General features: G+C 44.4%; 2 protein-coding genes across 8 annotated transcripts in view; one reads left to right on the forward strand and one right to left on the reverse strand.

The window, feature by feature from the left end:
• Positions 1–522: 522 nt before the first annotated feature.
• Positions 523–2,247, reverse strand: LOC306925922 (DDB1- and CUL4-associated factor 15-like). Its single transcript, XM_079505073.1, has one exon. It carries the CDS (start codon positions 2,210–2,212, stop codon positions 701–703), a length of 1,512 nt encoding a protein of 503 aa, XP_079361199.1. The 5' UTR covers positions 2,213–2,247; the 3' UTR covers positions 523–700.
• A 2,515-nt stretch (positions 2,248–4,762) lies between these two features.
• The window catches only part of ctbp1l (C-terminal binding protein 1-like), a 34,111-nt gene continuing 17,063 nt past the window's right edge, over positions 4,763–21,810 (forward strand). For 2 of the 7 annotated variants that reach the window (XR_013790328.1, XM_079505103.1), the window contains exons 1-6: positions 4,763–4,930; positions 6,550–6,606; positions 7,837–8,002; positions 13,232–13,410; positions 15,155–15,299; positions 16,443–16,649. Coding sequence is in view for 6 of the 7 variants with exons in the window: in XM_079505103.1 (XP_079361229.1) it covers positions 7,945–8,002; positions 13,232–13,410; positions 15,155–15,299; positions 16,443–16,649 (589 nt within the window). In the remaining variant the exon portion in view is untranslated. Of the gene's footprint in view, positions 4,931–5,328; positions 5,395–6,549; positions 6,607–7,836; positions 8,003–9,619; positions 9,719–13,231; positions 13,411–15,154; positions 15,300–16,442; positions 16,650–21,810 lie in introns of those variants that run through there. The other 5 variants (XM_079505107.1, XM_079505105.1, XM_079505104.1 and 2 more) reach the window with 5 other exon arrangements.

The raw sequence follows: 21,810 nt of genomic DNA on the forward strand, positions 1-21,810 counted from the left end.
ACTTTGTGCTTCCGTATGTTGACAAGCTTTATGGAGGAGATGCTGATTTTCCTTTCCAGCTCGATTTGGCACCTGCCCACAGAGCCAAAACTACTAGTAACTAGTGTACTGACGAACCATGGTAATACTGTGCCTGACCAACCAACTGGCCTAACCTGAAACCCATGGAGAATCTAGGTTGTATTGTCAAGATGAAGGACATAAGACTCAACAATACAAATTAACTTGCTGTTATCAATGCAAACCTGGGCTTTCATAACACCTCAACATCACCACAGGCTGATCACCTCTCCATGCCACGCCCCATTGATGAAATAATTTGTTCAAAAGTAGCCCAAACCAAGTATTGACTGCATACATTAATATACTTTTCAGATGGTCGACATTTCTGGATTAAATAAATCATTTTTTTTAGTGCTCTCGTAAAATAGATTTTGAGATAGGATTTTTTTTCATGAGCTGTATGCCATAATCAAGATAAAAAGTTTTAAATGTTTCACTTTATGCGCAATGAATTGAGAATATATGAACGTTTCACTTTATGAATTATATTATGGAAGAAAATTTACTTTTGCAGAATATTCTAATTCTTTGAGATGGAGCTGTAGGCCTATACATTTCGGCCATTTGAAAATAGCCAATCAATTTTATTCATGTGAACTGAAAAGGTTTTTTTAAAGAATCATTTTATTATCACTCTTCAAAATACAATTGAGGTGCATCGGTCACTGTCGGTCAACATTCCGTTTTCCACATCTTCGTTGCTCATGCAGTGGACGTAGCCAGGAACCACTAGACTGTGACACTCGGCACAGGACTTCCTGTGAGAACTCTTCCAATCATTTGTGAAAAGACGTTCGTGTTCTGTGAGGTCACCGGCCCCAATGGCACAGCACAGCCCAGTGTTGAGGTCCCAGCTGACCTGCAAGTTGGATTGGTAGTACGTGTTGGGCTCTTTTTCAGAGTCCAGCAAAAGCAGCCCAATGTCGATCACCACTTGGTTGGTCTCTGGACACACCTCCAGTATGACAGGGTCATAGTCCTCATAGCCACGGATCAGATGGCCCCAGGTACCACTCCTGATCATCTTATCGATGAGAATGTCATAGTGCAACGTCAACTGCTCCACACACACAGATGGCCTGTTGTGCGAATCTCTGACCGGCAGCAGCTCCCTTCCTGCCATATCTGTGACACGGAACAGCGACTCATCAACCTCAAAAGGTATAGCATTGTGCTCCGCTGGCCGTGGGAGGCAGTAGTGCAGGTGTGTGTAGTTGACATAAGTGGGCTCACTGAGACTTGCCTCATCTTGAGGCGAGGAGGAGAAGGAGGAGTACGGGGAGGGGGGTGATGATGATCCGTCTTCCGTGGAAATATAAGAAGGGGAGGACGAGGATGATTCAGATTCTATTTCTTCTGATGGAGGAGGTGCTATTATGGAGCCAAAGATCTTAGGCGACTGGCTATGCTCACCTGCTGGACAGAAGGAGATGCCACAGGCTATCAGGGATGCTCGGGTGTCCCACAGGATGACCTGGTCCTTTTTCATGTGCAAGGCTGCCTGGAAGCTGAGGTAGCAATCCTGAACATCCACACAGAGCACATAGCCATGCTCGAGACATACCCCTCTACCTGAGGCGTCTGTGGCGCCTATGGTTGATGAGGTTGCTGACGCGATCATAGGACAGCAGTGAGAGCAGGGTGCAGGTGGAGGCTTGGGCATAACGCTGATGAAGATCACGGTCGGGTAGACGCGTGCGTCGGAGCCGAAGATGACAACTTTGGAGTCGTCTTTGGGCCACTCGCACACAGTGAGACGCAGGTCTTCGGTGATGACACAATTGGCATCTACAAAAAGCTGCACGCGTTGGGCCTGCCTGAGTTTGCTGTGCACGTTAAACTCCCACCAGTACAGATGGTAGACCTGCAAACCAACAGCACCCCACACCGCATCCCAGGTTTTGGTGTAGGAGAGAACGTATCGGCCACATTTGGTAAATCCAACAAAAGTGTGTCGCTCTCTGTCTCCCTCGGTGACAATGTTCTGCAAGGGGATTCGTACCAGAGCTGGCTGCAGTTCCCTGAACAGTTGTTGAGAAAACTTTCCTGACAGCTTTCCGCGTGCAAGAAGCTTGACGACGTTGTCTTTTTGCACTTTCTGTTTGTTATTATTATCGTCCTTCTCTGATGTGGATCTGAATGGTGCCATGTTCGAAAAGCATGTGTTCGTGATTGATTGATTGAAGGAGGAGCTATTTGTCTGACGCCCCACGCACGTAGCTGCGTGGTAGGCTGTGAGCAGCAAATCAGAAGCAGTGTGATTGATGTATTGATTGATGGATTGATTGATTTAAGTATTTATTAACAGTTTGCAGAATTACAGTACATTTCAAGTACAACTCAATACAAAAACTGTTAACTGTGAGTGGATGACCCAATAAAGCACTACACTTGTTTACAAGAGGGTCCACCTTGTTCAGTTCATCATAACATTTAGAGACATACAAATATACACTTGAAATGAAATTAAATCTATATTTACCCAGGGTATCTGGGCTAAGCTCAAGAACTTGTTTCCAGCCAGGCCCTGCTCATAGAACATATTTCATCATAGTGGTTCAATGCCTTGTTCAAGGGCACTTCAGCGGTGGTAATTTTAATGTGTCGGACGGCTGATTCGAACTGGGAACCTTCCGGTATCAAGACCGCGCCGCTATCCGTTCGGCCACCGCTGCCACTTCTATTCTATATAGCCAAAAAACAGGAAATGTGTGTGTGTGTGTGTGTGTGTGTATATAGTATAAATAATAACGTTAAGCACCCTGAGCTGGAGTCAGGGTGCTAAACGTTGCAATATATACTGTATATATATTTTAATATGGTACAGAAAGTTCAGCTAAATAAATAGCCAGCAGCACAAACAGAGAAACAAAATAAAAAAAAACAAAAACACGACAAACAATAAATAAATAATACAGGGTATTTCTGCATTGCAGTACTAACAGGCCTAGCCTACTTTTAAGTAAAACTTTTCCACCACTGGGATTGATCTGATTGATTGAAATTGATTGATTTTTTTATTTCACAGTATGCAGAATGGGTTTACATTTCAAATTCTTCAAGGTAACCGGAGAAGTCGCTGGGTCACTTTTTGAAAATTTGTGATGAGTTGTTAACCAGCTCTGAACTTGGTAGAATCTGCACCTGGCTCGCTGATAACAAACTATCTTTACATCTGGGAAAAACTGAATCCATTCTATTTGGATCAAATAGTAATCTCAGCAAGGCAGATGGCTTCTTGGTTAGAGTGGGTGACAATATTATCACACGAAAAGATGAAATTACCTACCTAGGTTCCATCCTGGAGGCAAATCTTTCCGGTGATGAAATGGCCACCAACGTAATCAAAAAAGTCAACCAAAGAACAAGATTCCTATACAGGATCTCCTCACTGGTTAACAAAAACACCTTGAAGACCCTAACAGGAGCCCTCGTACAAGGTTTCTTCGACTATGCATGCACCTCCTGGTACCACAGCACCACAGGCCCTTAAAACAAGGCTCTAGACTTCCCAAAACAAACTGGTCAGGCTACTACTTGGCCTCACTCCCCGAACCCACTTAGGGTTGACGACAGAGTACAGCATCTTGCAATGGGTCTGGTCCACAAGATTCGCTACACCACCAAGATACCCATGTAACTGTCTTACTTCCTTAATGTCAACGAAGTCCACACCCACAACACCATAGGGAGTTCAACAAACCATGTGCAACCCAGATTCGGCACAAACAAGGGACTAAATTAATTTCGCTCCTATGCCACCAAAATGTGGAACGCCCTATACCAACAGTCATTAAGACATGCAAATCCCTTGACTCCTTCAAAACTGCTCTCAAAAGGCACCTACGAACGGCTGCAATTTGAAAATCTGAATCCCCCCCACCCCTTTTCCCCCTCTGTATATGTTTCTTTTCCCTTTTTACCTCCTCTATGATGATTTCCTGTTTTGACTATATAGTTGTGTATACTGTATATTCGTACGTCTCTAAATGTTTTGATGAATTGAAAATGGTGGGGCCTATTGTAAACAAGTGTAATGCTTTATGGTGTCGTCCACTCACAGTTAACAGTTTTTGTATTGAGTTGTACTTGAAATGTACTGTAATTCTGCAAACGGAACCTAAATCAATCAATCAATCAAACCTGGTGACTTCTCAGGTATTCCATTTCAAACTAAAGCACAAGTCGGTAACAGTACAAAAAATGTTACGACACCATGATTAAGCTTAGCTCAATAGGGTCCACCATTTTCAATTCATCAGAACATTTAGAGACGTACAAATATATACACTTCTATGAAAAAACAGGAAATCATCATATAAAGAAAGTGAAGTAAAAAAAGGGGGAAAAACATGTACAGTATATGGGGAAAGGGTGTGTGTTGGAGTTGGAGGGGGGGGGGGGGGGGGGGGCTCAGACCTTATTTACGGGGGCCAGTTTCGAATTGCAGCCGTCCGTACCGTAGTGTGCCCTTTGAGAGCGGTTTTGAAGGAGTCAAGGGATTCACATGTCTTAATGGCTGTTGGTATTCTGTTTAATACAGTGTTTATACTGCTTTAATTATAAATGTGTGCACTGCGCTGCCAGCGCTGCGTGTCATTCTGTCGTGGGACCGTGAGTGGGCGCTCCTTCCAGGTCTGATCTTATGATACTTCTCTCTCTCTCCGCTCCTCTTGACCCCCTGTGGCGTGAACAAGACACTTCCTCTGAGTTTTCTTTTTTTTTTCGTGATTTCATGGCGATCGGGAGAAGAGAGAGAGAGAGGGAACCACCGAGCGACCCACGCACACGCACGGCACGCACACACCGTTGGTTCCACCACCAGCAGCAGCAGCAGCATTGAGAAACAGTTGGACCAACATCTGGGGTAAATAACAACAACAACATTTACTTCTTCATCTTTTCACGCGCACGACGCGTGCGTTCATTCATTCGTGCGTGCGTGCGTGCACCCAGGATCACGCACGCACCTAGTAAACAACGCCGATTGATTGATTGATCACATCGATCGAGCGTCTCCGCGGTGTCCCGTACTAGTGAACTATTTGGGAGATAACACACAAACGGGACGAAACGGAGCTGCACTCACTCACGAGGAGAGGGTGTCGCTGCTCGCTCAATCTAAAGAGCAGATCTACAAGGCATCGCCGGCGTCGCCCGGCGACGCGGCGATGCCTTGCAGATCTGCTCTCGCGACACCGCCGTACCAACGGAACATACATGAAGCTTAATAACGACGCCGTGCTGCTAACTCGTTAGCATATTCCGCTAACGACCACCAACCACAACGCGTTGGAATTGGAAAACTTCCATTTCAATGTTCATCGGAAGGTTGTTTTGCTGCTGTTGTTGTTTTTACTTGGCTTAAGAGTTTTAGGCGAGTTGTTTAAGACATATAAAATAAAGTGTGCTTATGTTGTCGCTGCACGAGCTGCGTTAGCGTCGCTGCTATAGCTAGCTTAGTTGGAAGTTAAAACAAGTTAGAAGTTATTGCGTTAGCCGTTAGCAGTAGTAGTGTAATGTTTTAATATATAATTAAGTAAATGTGAGTTGAGCCTCGAATTAAAACGGTGCCCGTGGCTGTCGTTGTGTAAATGGGGAATGTATATTTGATATGTGTATGTATATGCAACACATTTTTAAACTGCTAAAAAGAAGGGATTAGCATTAGCAAGTTTTATAGCTAACGGTAACTAGCCGCTAAAGCTAGCGGTTTCCATTGAGGATGCGAATTGAATTCAGCATCAAAGTATTTTTATTCTTGTTGTTGTGAATAATGATGCATGTTAATGGGGTATTGTTGTTTTATGATGCACGTTGTCGTTTATTTAAGTTGTAACTAACATGAACAAATATCAACACTACCAATAGGGCAGCAGCGTTCTCGTTAATTTATACGTCATTTTCGTCACTTTCGACAAAAATGACGTTTCATCTGAAAAAGGTAGACTACTCATGACGTCATTAGTCGAGGAGGTGTAAATATATAGTATATACTTGCTATGCTATGATTTACACTTTTATGAGCAGACTTAAAAGTAAAGTGTGCACAACATGTGTCCCCTGTCTGTCTTTTACTGGTGATAAATACAGCAAAAGCAGTGAAACCAATACATTCTAGTAGAAGAGTACACATTATAGTAAAGTGATGTAATTTTCTGAACTTCAACTTACATGAATGTTCTATTATGTGTGTGCCTAATACACTTAATTGTTGTGTAGGCATTACTGATTATTTATTAAACTGAAATCTCATTGTGTAAATGTTAAGTATTATTCCTTTCCACAATATTGGAGTGACCCTGCAAGATGCATCAACAATATTGAGCTAGTTGGCCCAAAACATAGTGATATTTGATTGTTGCCCAGCCCTCCATTTAAATGTCAAACGTCAAAAACAAATGTCATGTTGAGGACATCTTGCTTTGATGGCAATATTACCAGATTATAATTCAAAATGTCTTACTTTGTTTTCTTTTTCTACAGTACAGATTACTTTCTCAACCTGATTGGTGGAAAGGTCCATACAGAATTGTTCTGCTGGTGAGTTAAAATATGGATGCACTTCATCGTGTGTGTGTGTGTGTGTGTGTGTGTGTGTGTGTGTGTGTGTGTGTGTGTGTGTGTGTGTGTGTGTGTGTGTGTGTGTGTGTGTGTGTGTGTGTGTGTGTGTGTGTGTGTGTGTGTGTGTGTGTGTGTGTGTGTGTGTGTGTGTGTGTGATTTGAATAACTGACTTGGTTGTCTTGGACATGAATATGTTATACATTTGCATATAGGTTACAGGTATTATTCTATCAACTCTAAACTGACACCACTGCCCAAATTAAGTAATTGCTAATTATTTACATGCACAAGTCGGTACAAAAATAAACATGTGCAATATGCCTTGCCTTACTTTTTAACAGCGGGCGAACAGCGATAAAAACATAGTTGGCGTTCCTGCTGCCATTACCATAGATGTCCTTGCTTTGAAGCGCATGTAAAATTACTACCATAAATCAGTGGTTCCCAAACTTTTTCATGTCAAGCACCCCCAAATTGACACTAATTGGCCCACGGACCCGAATTTGAAAAGATATGCCAGGGAACCCCATAAGAGAAGAGTTTTACGGCTCTAGCAGTGATTCTCAACTATTGTCATTTCAAGGAGCCCCAGGCTTGACCTGAATTAGGCTATGGACCCCCATTTAATGGAATTTCTATCTCTGGGACCCCCAATTTATATTGTAAAATCAAAGTAAATTTAACTCGGGAGTGTACAAATGGAACCGTTAGGTTCCATTTGTGCACTCTGAGTTTCAGGCCCATAAGGGGCCATTTGGTTCCAAACTATCATTTACCTGGGGACCCCCTGGAACTCTCAAGGACCCCTAGTAAATGCCGTAAATGACGCTCCTCGTCCATTGCGTAGTGGAACTAAGAACCAAATTTCGGTGGTATGGTTCCGCGTGGAGGGTAAACAAAGCAACGCATGAAATTTGATTAACTATCGCAGGACGATGTCATCCAAAAGATAAAACATTTTCATGTTTTTTAACGACGTTCCTCCGCCCACTTTTCAACTGTCCCCTCTTCGCCTGCCGTCTGTCGCCAGTAGTTGCCGGGTCCCATAGGCATAGACAAATAACGCATTTCCGTAAAATACGCCAGGCAGTCGCCCGCTGTTAAAACGCACCTTTAGGCATTGGCAGTAATCATACATTAAAACAAATTATCTATTTGCACAGTTTCCCTGATGTTTCTCACTCCCTACTGTGATTCATCTCTTTTAGGTGCTGACGGGGGGATCTTTCCTTGTGGTGTATTATTGAAGGAACTCCCTACTACTACTTTTTTTTTTTTTTTTTACTTGCTCTGTCCCGGGTTAAGACTTGTTGTCTATGGCTCTGATGGACAAACACAAAGTCAAGCGGGCAAGATTGGACCGCATCTGTGAAGGTGAGATTCTAAACACACACACACACACACACACACACACACACACACACACACACACACAGGACACAGGATGTGTTTTTAAGTCTAGGGTAGCCACAATTTGCAACACTATATTTTTTATATTAGGTTGAATCTAGAGTTGCAATACCCTCCATTAAAATAGAAATCAGGAAAGAGTATTAAACGCGCTTACCTGCCAAAACGGAGGTATCCGTCCTATCAAATAGTTACGCTCGCCGCCCAACACGGAGATTAATCATTTGATAACCGAGCGCACCAGTCTACAGGCTGGGAGCGTCGATTGGGCAACGCTCAATGTCATTTCCGGTTGGCACGTCATCCAAAGTGGTCCATTTTAATGGATGGGATGAAAAATCTTAAAACGTAAATAACTCTTGATCTAAATCGGTGCTTCCAATTCTAACCAAAGATTATGTATTTGACGGCCCATCGCGGTTAATTCAAGCAGATCGGAAATTTCTATTTGGATCAATGGGCTGTCAATGGAGGGTATTGCAACTCTATTTGGATCAATGGGCTGTCAATGGAGGGTATTGCAACTCTAGATTCAACCCATTATAAAAAAAATCTAGTTAAGTCTAGGACTCTAGGGTATCATATTTAATTTATGTTACAAAAAAGACATTCAAATTTAAATTACATTATGATTTTGATATGCATTTAATTTAAAGTGATGTACTTTTTGAAACGGCATCCAGAATTTCACAATAAGCTTCACGTGGTTAACCACAGTCATATTCAAAGCCAGGCTCAATTTCTATGCTTTTAAATTGGGTGTGTAACAGAATCGGTCTGCTTTAAATGGTGCTGCTATGTTTATGTATTCTTTTTTTTGCATACTCACTAGGGTTTAGGGTTTTATGTTTGAAATAGCTCATGTCTTTCATTTAGCTTCATAAAATAATACATGCAATCAGTGATACTTGTGTACATTGTTCTGTAGTACCTGGACAAACATAATTCTGATGCGATTGTTGAATAGAGTCCTGAATCTTATCGCACTTCCTTCCTCTGTCTGTGTGAGGATGGAGCCATTGGAGGGGGTGCATTTTACTGAGGATTTTTTTTTACAAAGGTGCAATGGGTGTTTGAGATTATTATTTTAAGTAAAAGTAAAAGGTAAAACCTTATCTTGATTGGTGAGATGCTGAAAGGATTCAAAGATGACTTTGTGATTGATTGGACAACGCAGCAAGCACATTAAAGTCATATCATGGATGGCACAATTAAGATGTGTTTTTCTGGAGGGAAAACAGTAATTAGTGTGGAGGAGAGTAGACATAAGATGTAGATGAGAGATAATGGAGAACTAAAATGGAGGGAACTGTCTGGGGAGAGTCCCTGGAGACGGGTGAGAGGGAGAGGACGAGGTGAAGGGTCGTGGCCGCGGCCACAGGGAAACGGGCCAGCTGTCTCTTTAAAAAACGACAACAGCCCAAACCGCCCTCAGCCGCAGCCTGGCTATGCTAATGAGGTTACTGCTGGTTGGCTAGGCCTCAATGTTAGCCGTCCGTGATTGGAGGCTGGCTGTGGGGGAGGGGCTGGGTGTGGATGACAGCTGGGAACCAGCCAGCCAAGAACAGTCTGACAGAGAGAGGGAGAAAAAAGAGAGGACGATAGAGGGGAGAGCAAGGCGAGAGTAAGAGAGAGTGAGAGAGAGAGAGGAAGACAGGCTGACAGACTTCATAATGCAAGGTTAGGCCCGGTGCTTGTGTTTGTCTTTCAATGTTTTTTTGAAGCCATGCTTGTGAACTGACGGGGAGATATGGAGCTTTGGGTGTGGTTGTGTATGTGCCGTTTCCTTTCTATCCCCCCCCCCCCCCCCCCCATATTGCTTGGCATATATCTTTTCGTCGTAACGGACGGTTACATAGGGAATGAATCAGTGTATTCACGGTTGGGTACTTGGCTCACTCTGTGTGTGTGTGTGTGTGTGTGTGTGTGTGTGTGTGTGTGTGTGTGTGTGTGTGTGTGTGTGTGTGTGTGTGTGTGTGTGTGTGTGTGTGTGTGTGTGTGTGTGTGTGTGTGTGTGTGTGTGTGTGTGTGTGTGTGTGTGTGTGTGTGTGTGTGTGTGTGTGTGTGTGTGTGTGTGTGTGTGTGTGTGTGTGTGTGTCTGGGTGGAGTACCGCTGCTTGGTGCATTATCATCAGCCCTGCCCCTCCCCCTCACCTCTCCCTCTTGCTCTTTCTCTCTCTCTCACACACACACACACACACACACACACACACACACACACACACACACTCCTCCGACGCGGCCAGAGGGGGAGAGAAAGGAGGAGGGAGGGAAAGAAAGACCGAGGGAGGGAGAATGAATGAAGCACTGAATGAATTGCATTGTGTGCGGCCATGCTTGCTCGTCGTGGGCCTCGAGTACGCCAGTGTCCTTTACTCCGATTACTCAGTGTGTGTGTGTGTGCATGCGTGTGTGTGTGTGTGTGTCTACTCGTAGTATATTTCCAGGGAGCTTTTGTTTTTCCTTTTCTTGAACGGGTAGTCCTGTTTGTTTGGACGTTGTGTGATCGTTCTCTTTGCGGTTTACACACGTAATGACAGTTACTTCAGCGAGCCTCGGTGGTTCCAGTGGCTTACAGTAGTCTGTTAACCCTGCCAAACCTTCCACGGCTAGATCTGTCCAGATATACGGAGTCAGGATGTGGTAAACGGACAGAGTGCGCCAAATGTGTGCGTTTCTTACGTGATAAGGTTGCATGGCTGTAGAATTTGTGTTTTTTTTGCGTGAGGAAAGGATACATGGCTGTAGAATTGGCGTGCGTTTTTGCGCGAGGAGGATACGTAGCTGTAGAATTGGCGTGCATTATTTTTTTTGCGTGAGCAGTATACTATACGTAGCTGTAGAATTAGCATGCGTTTTGTGTTTGTTGGGATTGGGAAATGCTCCCGACGTCAGAGGAAGTGTTCACAAATATTTGTTTTCAACCCTGCTACCAGGCAGCTCCCGTCTCACCATTACCTCCTGCCCTCTGTCCAAGTAAATGTTCCAGATACCCCCCCCCCCTCCCCATGCTGGGACACACACCTGTCATGGGGGAGGCACTGTTTGTATGTGTGTTTCTGTTGTGTCCGTGTGGGGGTGAAAAGTCCTAAAGCAAAAAAATGTGATTTGTCTGCGGTCTGCACTGCCATGTCAGTGGCTATTCCACAATTTACAATTTCAACATTTAGCTGACGCTCTTTAATCCAGAGCGATTTATAGTAAGCAGGAACAACACACAGTAATACATATAGTCATCAAGAATCATAAGCAAGCTAATAACCTAGCATCTGTCTAACAGTAGAATATCTGTACAGTGAAGCTATGAGTACACTACAGAGTGCTATGTCTACATTTACCATAACATCCTAGACCTTTTAGCTGTGGCATTTATTTATAACCTACTATAAAGACATCATAGCAGAAGGGTTCTGTGCACATGCGCTCTACGCTCCATATCCTCCAGCTTTGTATTTTAGCAGGTGTAAATACACATACTTGTGTGTCTACTCCTTAAGACGGATGAATTTAGGTCATGACTCTGAACCCCACATGAGCCCTGCTGCACCAGCACCTCTCTGAGACCCCACGTTTTTTCTCTCTCCACCCCTCCCCCAGCTGTAACACTCTACCACCTCTCCTACCCCACCCCCTTTCTGCGCTCACAGGAGCTTGGCTCATAAGTATTGGCTGAGTCTGTGTGTCTCTGGTTGATCGACCAGGGCTACAGCCTACAACCACAGCAGCCAGATATGAAGAGTGTAGGGCTTGGATGGATCAATAGTTACATGCCTGGCAATGGATGTCACTTCCTGAAAGGAGCACGGTGGAAGAGTTGATGGAGTGTGTTCTGATGCCCCATTATAGATTCAGTTACACATTACACTTTATGTAACCATAGAAGAACACTCACATGCAGGTGTACAGATGCACACCTGCATGTACGCGTGCACACACACACACACGCTGCCAGGCCAAAGCCTATATGTGGCATGCGCCTGGAGGACCACTTGGCCAGCGGGGGCCCCAAATGCATAGACTTTATTAAAAAAAAATTGTGAACGGAAATTCCAGCTTCCTTGCTCGGATTTCGGACGTTGTAGTTCCATTCGGAGATTGTGGAATAGTTGTCTGGGTAAGCAAGGCTAGCACCTCAGTGGTGTGTGCAGAGGGGACCTTTTTGTTTGGCTGGGGTGAGTGATGTAGACTCATTTAGCCTGTGGGGGACCAGACGAACAGGGAGCACAGATTGTTGAGTCACAAACGAGCACAATATGAGAGGTTGTTAGTTTTATATAGGTATAAAGTGTTATGAAGCAGTGTGTCAACTCGCATACCAATTATTATATTTAAGTGTCATGCCACCTCGTGGCCCATCCCTCATGGGATTATATGATGGTTACAATATTTATAATATACTTTTCTGGTATTGCTGATCATAATAAGATAGATACTGATGAAACTAAACTACACAAAAATGAAAACAAAAACATAGGGTACATATACTACTACTGTCTGTAGGTCCCAGGCCTAGTCCTATTCAGTGACCATTTCACTATTTTTGTTTCATACACATCTATCCACCAAAGCCATATTTTAGAGTTAGTGGTAAGATGCTGTCAGATCTGGCATCATGACGAGTTGTGAGCTTATCGAACTGCATTTTTCACTATTTGTTTTTAAAGTCTTAGAGGTTGTTTTGTTTCTGAAGATCTTCAGGCATATAGGGACACGCCAGGTGGAAAGTACTTTACCCATTAAGACCTGGAACGCATGCATCTGTGTCACTTTAGCTTTTAACCATTTATATTAAACTTTTGAAAAATTGTGAAAACGTGTGCAAATCTTTCAATATTCTTTCACAGCAAACGTTTTGATGGCCGCTAGCCCCTCCTATATGCACAGCTTTGTGTGTATGAGCGCGGAATGTGCTCAGCTGATTTGCTGAGCACGGAATGTGATATATGATAATGTATGATGATAAGAGCACCCCTCACTTCACAAGTGTGATTTTTAACTCGTATCTTTGCTTCTGGGGGAACAATATCTTTTCAAGATGGGGGTCGGCGGCCAATTACATAATTTTTGGGGTCCTTGACATGAAATGGTTTGAGAACCACTCTCATAGAAACATAGTTTCTTTCAGAATACTGTCAGGATTTAAAAGACATTTGTAGAATCATGTCCTCAGGTCTTAATTGGTTGACCACTAAGGTGGCTTGTTCCCCTCTGCCCCAGGCATTCGCCCTCCCATCCTGAATGGGCCGATGCATCCGCGACCGCTGGTGGCCCTGCTGGACGGCCGTGACTGCACTGTGGAGATGCCCATCCTCAAAGACGTAGCAACGGTGGCCTTCTGCGATGCCCAGTCCACACAGGAGATTCACGAGAAGGTAAGGCAGCCACGGTGGCCTTCTGCCATGCCCAGTCCTCACAGGAGATTCACGAGAAGGTAAGGTAGCCACGGTGGCCTTCTGCCATGCCCAGTCCACACAGGAGATTCACGAGAAGGTAAGGTAGCCACGGTGGCCTTCTGCCTTGCCCAGTCCCAGAGTAAAAGCTGCCATATCTGCCCGGCACCCGAGCTCCTATTTTGAAAGAAATCCCGGCACTCATTGTGTTAAGGTCAATAACCTTAACACAATGCGGTCAATTTGTATTGGGGGTGGCAGCGGGGCAGAGGTCGCGAGACCATGGCCAAAGCATTTCTGGGGGTCCCCCGGCAAAAACGTTGAACCCCAGATCTAGATGATGCCTGACTCCATATTTTGGGCATGGTGTCAGTCATCCTGATCTAGATGATGCCTGACTCCATATTTTGGGCATGGTGTCAGTCGTCCTGATCTAGATGATGCCTGACTCCATATTTTGGGCATGGTGTCAGTCATCCTGATCTAGATGATGCCTGACTCCATATTTTGGGCATGGTGTCAGTCATCCTGATCCAACTGTCTTTCAATTCCATTATCAAATTACTAGCCTGAAAGATTTTAACATAAAAATAAATGTGAAAACAAAAGCGTCATGGTATTTGTTTCGCTTACTGACACTTGGAATTTAGCACCGATTGGTCCAGTAGCATTCATTGTTTATGCTCTGATGAAGCTCTTAGCCCGAGATGCATAAGCGTTAGTTTATGGTGTGTATGCCAATACAAAGTGGAATTGTAAGTACTTTGTAGTCCATTGATTTAAATTTTTGGATGTGCTACCGCTTTTTGGGGGATCTTTTCAATTGCTGTTTTTGATGTATACTGGGTTTGGGGTCCACTGAGAAGAAAACCCATTGTTGATGCGCAACCTCTTTTTCTTATTTGGTCCAGTAGTTTATCCCCAGACAGATAAACACACACGGGAAAGAACATTCTGAATCTCCCCTCTTGCCTTCAGCCTTGCGGAAATAACTGGGAAAACCTTCCGTTTGTTTTTTTTACGACATGATGCCTAGGAGGCCAGCTTGTAGGGGTTATTTGACTTTGTGATTGACTGGCCAAGGATTTCTGATGTGCAGGGAAGCCACTCAGTTATTTGACCCTGTCTTGTTTTACTTCTTCCCTTTAGTGTACAGGGGTTTCTTACTTCCTAAAATAAGTTGAACCTCACTGTCCACAATGACTCACTGTCTGTTAATCATCTTTTGTAGCTTAACTAAATTTAGGCCCACCAGAAAACCTATATACAGTACACACACATGTAAGTAGCCTTGCCGAGCCATGAGGCCCATAGGGCAGGAGCCTATCTCCTGTTTCTGTAGCGTGATGTACAAGTACACCCCCTGGACATGACGCTAGTATGTCGCAGGGACTAACCCTCAATCCAACCCTTGATGCTGAGGGTCAAGCAGGGAGGCACTGGGTCCCATTTTTACAGTCTTTGGTATGACCCGGCCGGGGATCGGACCCCGACCTCCAGTCTCAGGGCGGACACTCTAACCACAAGGCCACTGAGCTGTTGGACACACAAAGGTAGTGAATTAATTTTGCAGGAAGGAGCATCCAGGCTGTAATGACTTTTATGCCTACTAACTACCATGAGCGGCCTTTATGTTATGTTGAACCACTGTAATTTTATGAAAGTTTAGCTAATTGCATTCGGTGTTTTGCATATTTAATTAAAATAATTTCTAATGTGTGTGTAGGTGCTGAACGAGGCAGTGGGGGCGCTGCTATACCACACCATCACTCTGTCCAGGGACGACCTGGACAAGTTCAAAGGCCTGCGAGTCATCGTACGAATTGGCTCCGGCTTCGACAACGTAGACATCAAAGCAGCAGCAGAGCTGGGTGAGGCATCAGAAATGTAGAAGGGCAAATGTTAAACGTGTCCCCCGATGAAGGTCTGAGCGACCGAAGCGCATCTGCATTAAACTATTTTTTAAGACATTGAAGAGGGTAGGTGAGGTGTGCAAAAGGACCCTTTCTACTAAACATGCCCCCTAAATCAAAGGGTGGTGGGCAAAAATGTACTTGTTTTCTAAGAAAAACATGAAAATTTGATTTTAGGTTTTTAGAATCGGTCCTATAAAAGTCTGTGACAGGCACATGGGTAAGACAAGTTAATACTGTGCAAGCCATATGCTGAAGACGGGTCAGAAATGTTGCATTTCAGTGAGAGTTGAGACAAGACGAGACTTGAGACAAAGACATCTAAGTCCATAATTATCCATAATGTATAAATAATGGATAAGGGGTCGGGGAGGGGTCGGAATACATTTTTGACTTAAATCTGTTCTTTGTCTCAACTCTTGTTCAGCAAGTGTACAACAGTATGACCTTTCTTATATAGTGTACTTGAAGTCCTGACGTCACTCTCTCATCCCCTGGGTCGCACAAGTTATTCTCTATGGAGATTAACCCATTTTGACCTGAGATCAGATTCTGAAAATGTCTTCTACATCCTGACAGTTTTCTGAAAAAGCTATGTTTCTATGTCAGTCGTTCTTCGATTTTTCAAAAATAGCAGACCTACAAGCTTGTAGCGCGCCACTCGGTGGCGCGCTATGAGCTTGTAGATCTGCTATTTTTCAATAGCTAAAGCATAACATAATGCTAACACCAAAAGGGGTTCCCGCCCAGAATGGGGTAATAACATTGGGTCATCTAGAACCGTCTCATAATAAGAATTGTGATTCAAAAATAAACAAACTGTCCCTGGCGCCGATATTCTCAAAGAGGTATCTGTTTCCCTTTCCCCAAAAATCAGTAAGTGAACGGGCGGGACATCGGGAAAAAGGGCGGGCGGGGCTCAGGCCTAGCAACCGGGCCGCTGCTAAAAATATATATTTTATCGAGAGTTTTTATAATGATATAAATCGCCTTAGAACGACTTGTATACTCGTCTTCAGCATCAGACAGGTTTTATTTGATAAGACGAGTATACTCCAACGTGTTAACTGTCCCTCCCCTCCTATCCACGCGTCCGTCCAGGCATCGCCGTGTGCAACGTGCCAGCGTCCTCGGTGGAGGAGACGGCCGACACGTCGCTCTGTCTGATCCTCAACCTGTACCGACGGGTCACCTGGATGCACCAGGCTCTCCGGGAGGGAACCCGCGCCTCCAGCGTGGAGCAGATCAGAGAGGTGGCCGGCGGCGCTGCCCGCATCCGGGGGGAGACCCTTGGCATCATCGGTCTGGGTGAGTGAGTGAGTGAGTGGAGAGGAAGGCTGGGTTAAGATTGCAGTATAGTGTATGCACATGCACCACTTTGCCAACGGGACATGCCCCCCTCATCCTGGCTGAGTGACAAAAAGCAGTATCGGTATGGTGCGTTGGAGTTTGGACGCGCTCGTTGAAAATCACTCGACGTCACTCAACCTGCGTGCCATCAGTTTCTAAATGTCACATAATGCGGGAGGCATCAGGACGTTGCGTTATTGAAATGGAGCGCTTTCAAACTCTGACACTTCGAAAGATAATCACCGGTATGGAATTCCTTGACAGAATGTAGCTCATGACATGTTTTGTCTACGGTGGATTTTTAGGAAAGCAAAACTTTGCAATGTTTGAGTTTAACATTGTTTAATACAATCAGATTAGGACTTTTTAGTACTATGGAGTATGGACTGTCGAGGCCAGAAAGTAGTATTTTGCCACTCGGTAGGGCGTTGCCGCATAACGTCCGGGTACGATGATGTCACGCGCATAGCCTCTACTGGATTTAGTGATTACAACATTAGAGTGACAAACCAATCATAACACGTTGGCAGATTTCTTTTTGCTGCTTGACTTTGTGCGTGCCACGATGGACCTGTTAGGATCCATGTGTTTCCATTTGTACACTCTTGAGTTACAGACCCTGATAAGGGTTAATTTGGTTCAAAGTCATACGATTTGTCACACATGTTACCGCAGTGAAATCTGTTCTACACATTTGACCCATCTCTTGGAGCAGTGAGCCGCAGCCAAGGAGCGGTGAGCTGCAGCCAAGGAGCGGTGAGCTGCAGCCGGGAATCATTTGATTAGTAGATTTGACCCCCCAATCCAACCCTTTAATGCCGAGTGCCAAACAGGGAGGCATTGGGTCCCATTTTTACAGTCTTTGGTATGACCCGGCCGGGGATCGAACCCCGACACTCCCAGTTTCAGGGTGGACACTCTAACCACAAGGCCTGGTCTATCTATCTTATCTTTTAGCTGGGGACCCCCTGGACCTCCCTGAAGGACCCTTGGTGGTCCCCGATCCCACTTTGAAAACCACTGTCCTACACAGCACACTGTCTGTCCGTGTTCCACGTTGTAACCACTAACCAGTGACATCTGTAGCATTCATTTGTTGTTGTCACTTTAGCAGCCTTTGGCATGGTCTGAGGCATCAATATTATTGACAAACGGAGCTCAACTAACTGCTATCTTTGTGAAACCAAAACTGTTGGGGAGATTATCTTTTAACCCATTTAGGCCTGTAGCGTGGCACTCGGTGCCGCGCTATGAGCTTGTAGATCTGCTATTTTTCAATAGCTAAAAGTATAACATAATGCTTAAAACACCAAAAGGGGTTCCTGCCCAGAATGGATTAAGAAGATGAGCATTTGGGCAAGCTCGGCTGTCGGCCTGTTCCTTCTCTCTTCTAAGATAATATACGATTTGCTAAAGATCCTCTCGCGCTCTCTACACTTGCGCAGGGAGCGCAGAGGAATCCAGCTCTTTATTTTATTTTTTTGCAGGTTTTGCATTCGGTTGTTGCCTTGGGTCTTTCTCCTTTTCAATATATAATAGTCCCATACGGCTGACATGGCTCTGCTCGAGTCTCACTGCAGCTCGACTACTAGTGCTGCTCCGTGCTGCCTGCTGGCTAGCAAACACTGTTATGATCGACTACTAGTGCTGCTCCGTGCTGCCTGCTGGCTAGCAAACACTGTTATGATCATGACTACTAGTGCTGCTCCGTGCTGCCTGCTGGCTAGCAAACACTGTTATGATCGACTACTAGTGCTGCTCCGTGCTGCCTCCCGGCTAGCAAACACTGTTATGATCGACTACTAGTGCTGCTCCGTGCTGCCTGCTGGCTAGCAAACACTGTTATGGTCGACTACTAGTGCTGCTCCGTGCTGCCTCCCGGCTAGCAAACACTGTTATGATCGACTACTAGTGCTGCTCCGTGCTGCCTGCTGGCTAGCAAACACTGTTATGATCGACTACTAGTGCTGCTCCGTGCTGCCTCCCGGCTAGCAAACACTGTTATGATCATGACTACTAGTGCTGCTCCGTGCTGCCTGCTGGCTAGCAAACACTGTTATGATCGACTACTAGTGCTGCTCCGTGCTGCCTCCCGGCTAGCAAACACTGTTATGATCGACTACTAGTGCTGCTCCGTGCTGCCTCCCGGCTAGCAAACACTGTTATGATCGACTACTAGTGCTGCTCCGTGCTGCCTGCCGGCTAGCAAACACTGTTATGATCGACTACTAGTGCTGCTCCGTGCTGCCTCCCGGCTAGCAAACACTGTTATGATCGACTACTAGTGCTGCTCCGTGCTGCCTGCTGGCTAGCAAACACTGTTATGATCGACTACTAGTGCTGCTCCGTGCTGCCTCCCGGCTAGCAAACACTGTTATGATCACGACTACTAGTGCTGCTCCGTGCTGCCTCCCGGCTAGCAAACACTGTTATGATCACGTGGCCTCTGCCCCATGTTAGTACTGCATGCTGGTTCTGCTGGATAGAACAAATTGCTGAAGTACTGCCATGGAGTGCTTGGAGTGTCATTTACGCTGTAGTCCTGTAGGGACTTGGGGATCCCGGTCAGAAGATTGGATCGTGGCATCTCTACCTGTGATGTCGCGTGGCAGCCAAGTCTTTAGGACTTTTTGGTGTGCCCCCCCGTGCCGTGGGGGCTTTGTGTGTGCCCTGTGACTTCATACACACGATCAGCATGATAAAACGGTAACAGCATTAGTTAAACCTGGCTCTTGGCCTTGTCCGGACCAGACGCTATCTTTGAATAGATTTGACAGTGTGCAGCAACACAATTGCCTTACTTGATGCATTAATGAGCGTCAATGACCGCGATGAGCTTGATGACAGTCACAGAGTAGACACATACACACCTCACCTCTGCAGTGCTCTACTGAAAGTGACTGCATGGAGTCTGTCTCATTTCTCTCCAAAAGCCCTTGAATATGATGGAATGATTAAGGATTACTGTGATTATGGTAAGGTCACATTTCATATCACACACCGTAATACAAAAAAATAATAATAATTCCACCAGCCGGTCCAACTTGATTGGCGGCCCACATTTGGCTCGCGGGCCGCCAGTTTAATAGCCCTGGTATAAGTGCCCTACGTCAGTGTTCCTCACTATGACGCCCGTTGCCATGGATACCATAACACGAATGAATGGAACATTTCCTTCTATACATTGTTTTTTATAACTGAACCAGAAATAATCATTCCTGTATGGACTGGTAGGAATTACAAAAAAAAGAATTGGTGAGGAGAATCAGGAGATTAGGGGGAGGAAAGGTTTTACAGCCTAAAACCATATTTTTATATACTGTCAATTTTTATCAGGGACTTGGTGATGGGATTAATATAAACGGCAAAATCTTACAAGATGTTTTGTGTCACAAACTGGCCAATAAGTACATGAATCTTGCCTGCAATGTTGCAACTTGTCCACAACTTACAATATATCGCGGGAAGAAGTATCGCGATATCGATATATTGGCACACCCCTAATACCAATATGCTGGACTGTCTTGTTTGATGATCGTTATTGAAAATAGATTCCGGCCTGATGTCACGTCTTCAGAGTCCAGCACAGTGGCTGATGTTACATATAATAGAACATTATTTAATGCAATATCACATAAACCAGAAATGACTGCCATGATATGTAGCATGTTGCCTAATCTCAAGCAAGTTGAAAGTATCTGCAAGTTCATTTTCATGATGTTGAAATGAACAGTATATTTTGTAGAATCGAGGTCAGGAAAACCCATTTTGGTGTTTTAACTAAGCATTATGTTATACTTTAGCTATTGAAAAATAGCAGATCTACAAGCTCATGGCGCGCCACCGAGTAGCACGCTACAAGCTTGTAGGTCTGCTATTTTTGAAAAATCGTGAAAATGGGCCTCAAATCTTTTAATATATATATATTTACAGAGTGAACATTTTAACTAAAATCTTTGCTTCTGGGGAGGTCCCTGGAACAACATATTTTCAGGTGTTGGGCGGAGGCATATTACATATAATTTTTGGGGTCCTTGACATGAAATATTGAGCACCACTGATACAGAAACATGAGGTTTTTCAGAAAACTGTCAGGATTTTGAAGACATTTTTTAAATTTCGATGTCGGGCCTAAATGGGTTAACATTGGCAGTTACTACAGGCTACACAGCAGGTGGTGTAACGTTATCACTACTGGAAAAGGGCCACACTGTTCCACCTCGGTCGTGCAGGTGGATGTTTTTTTCATTCCTCCTCTGGCCATTTCAATTGCATAATAACCCATTTATTAGGACGTTTCTTCAAAATGTCTTCTAAATCCTGAAGGTTTTCTAAAAAACAACCTACCGGTATGTTTCTATGTCAGTGGTGGTCAACAATTTCATGTCAAGGAGCCCCAGAATTATCTGTATTTGGCCGATGACCCCCATCTGAAAATATGTTGTTCCAGGCACCCACCAGAAGCAAAGATTTGAGTTAAAAACGTTCGCTCTGAAAGAATATATACAAAGATTTGCACCACATTTTCACGATTTTTCAAAAATAGCAGACCTACAAGCTCGTAGCGGTGCCGCGCTATGAGCTTGTAGATCTGCTATTTTTCAATGGCTAAAGTATAACATAATGCTTAAAACGCCAAAAGGGGTTCCCATCCAGAATGGGATAATTAATGGTTCCACAACAGGCCTATGTTTCAGTTGATGAAGCCTGGATAGCCGAAAAATCGTTTGTCCTGATGTAGAGAAATAAACCTGTTAAATTGATTCTTGGTGTGTGCGACCTCTTCACCTATTCTACAATGTTGATTTAAGCAGCTGGTAACACACCATAACTCAGAGCGCGGTGGTCACAAGAAAGCCCACAAACAACGTAATTCGCATAATAATAATTGACGGTTCAACAACAGGCCTATGTTTCAGCCTACAAACTACTTAAATTAACAACTTTGGATTTTCGAAGGTCAGCTGTGCTGATAGTATGCACTTGAAAGGAGAGAGAGGGCTGATTGAAGTAAGGTTAACTGTGAATGAGAGAAGCCTGCATTTCCTTTCTTGAGCACATATACTACCCAGTAAAAAGAGTCGATGCAAACTTAGCCCAGATTTCTTAACAAGAAACG

The sequence above is a fragment of the Electrona antarctica genome, assembly GCF_951216825.1.
Source record: "Electrona antarctica genome assembly, chromosome: 1".
NCBI lineage: Eukaryota > Metazoa > Chordata > Actinopteri > Myctophiformes > Myctophidae > Electrona > Electrona antarctica.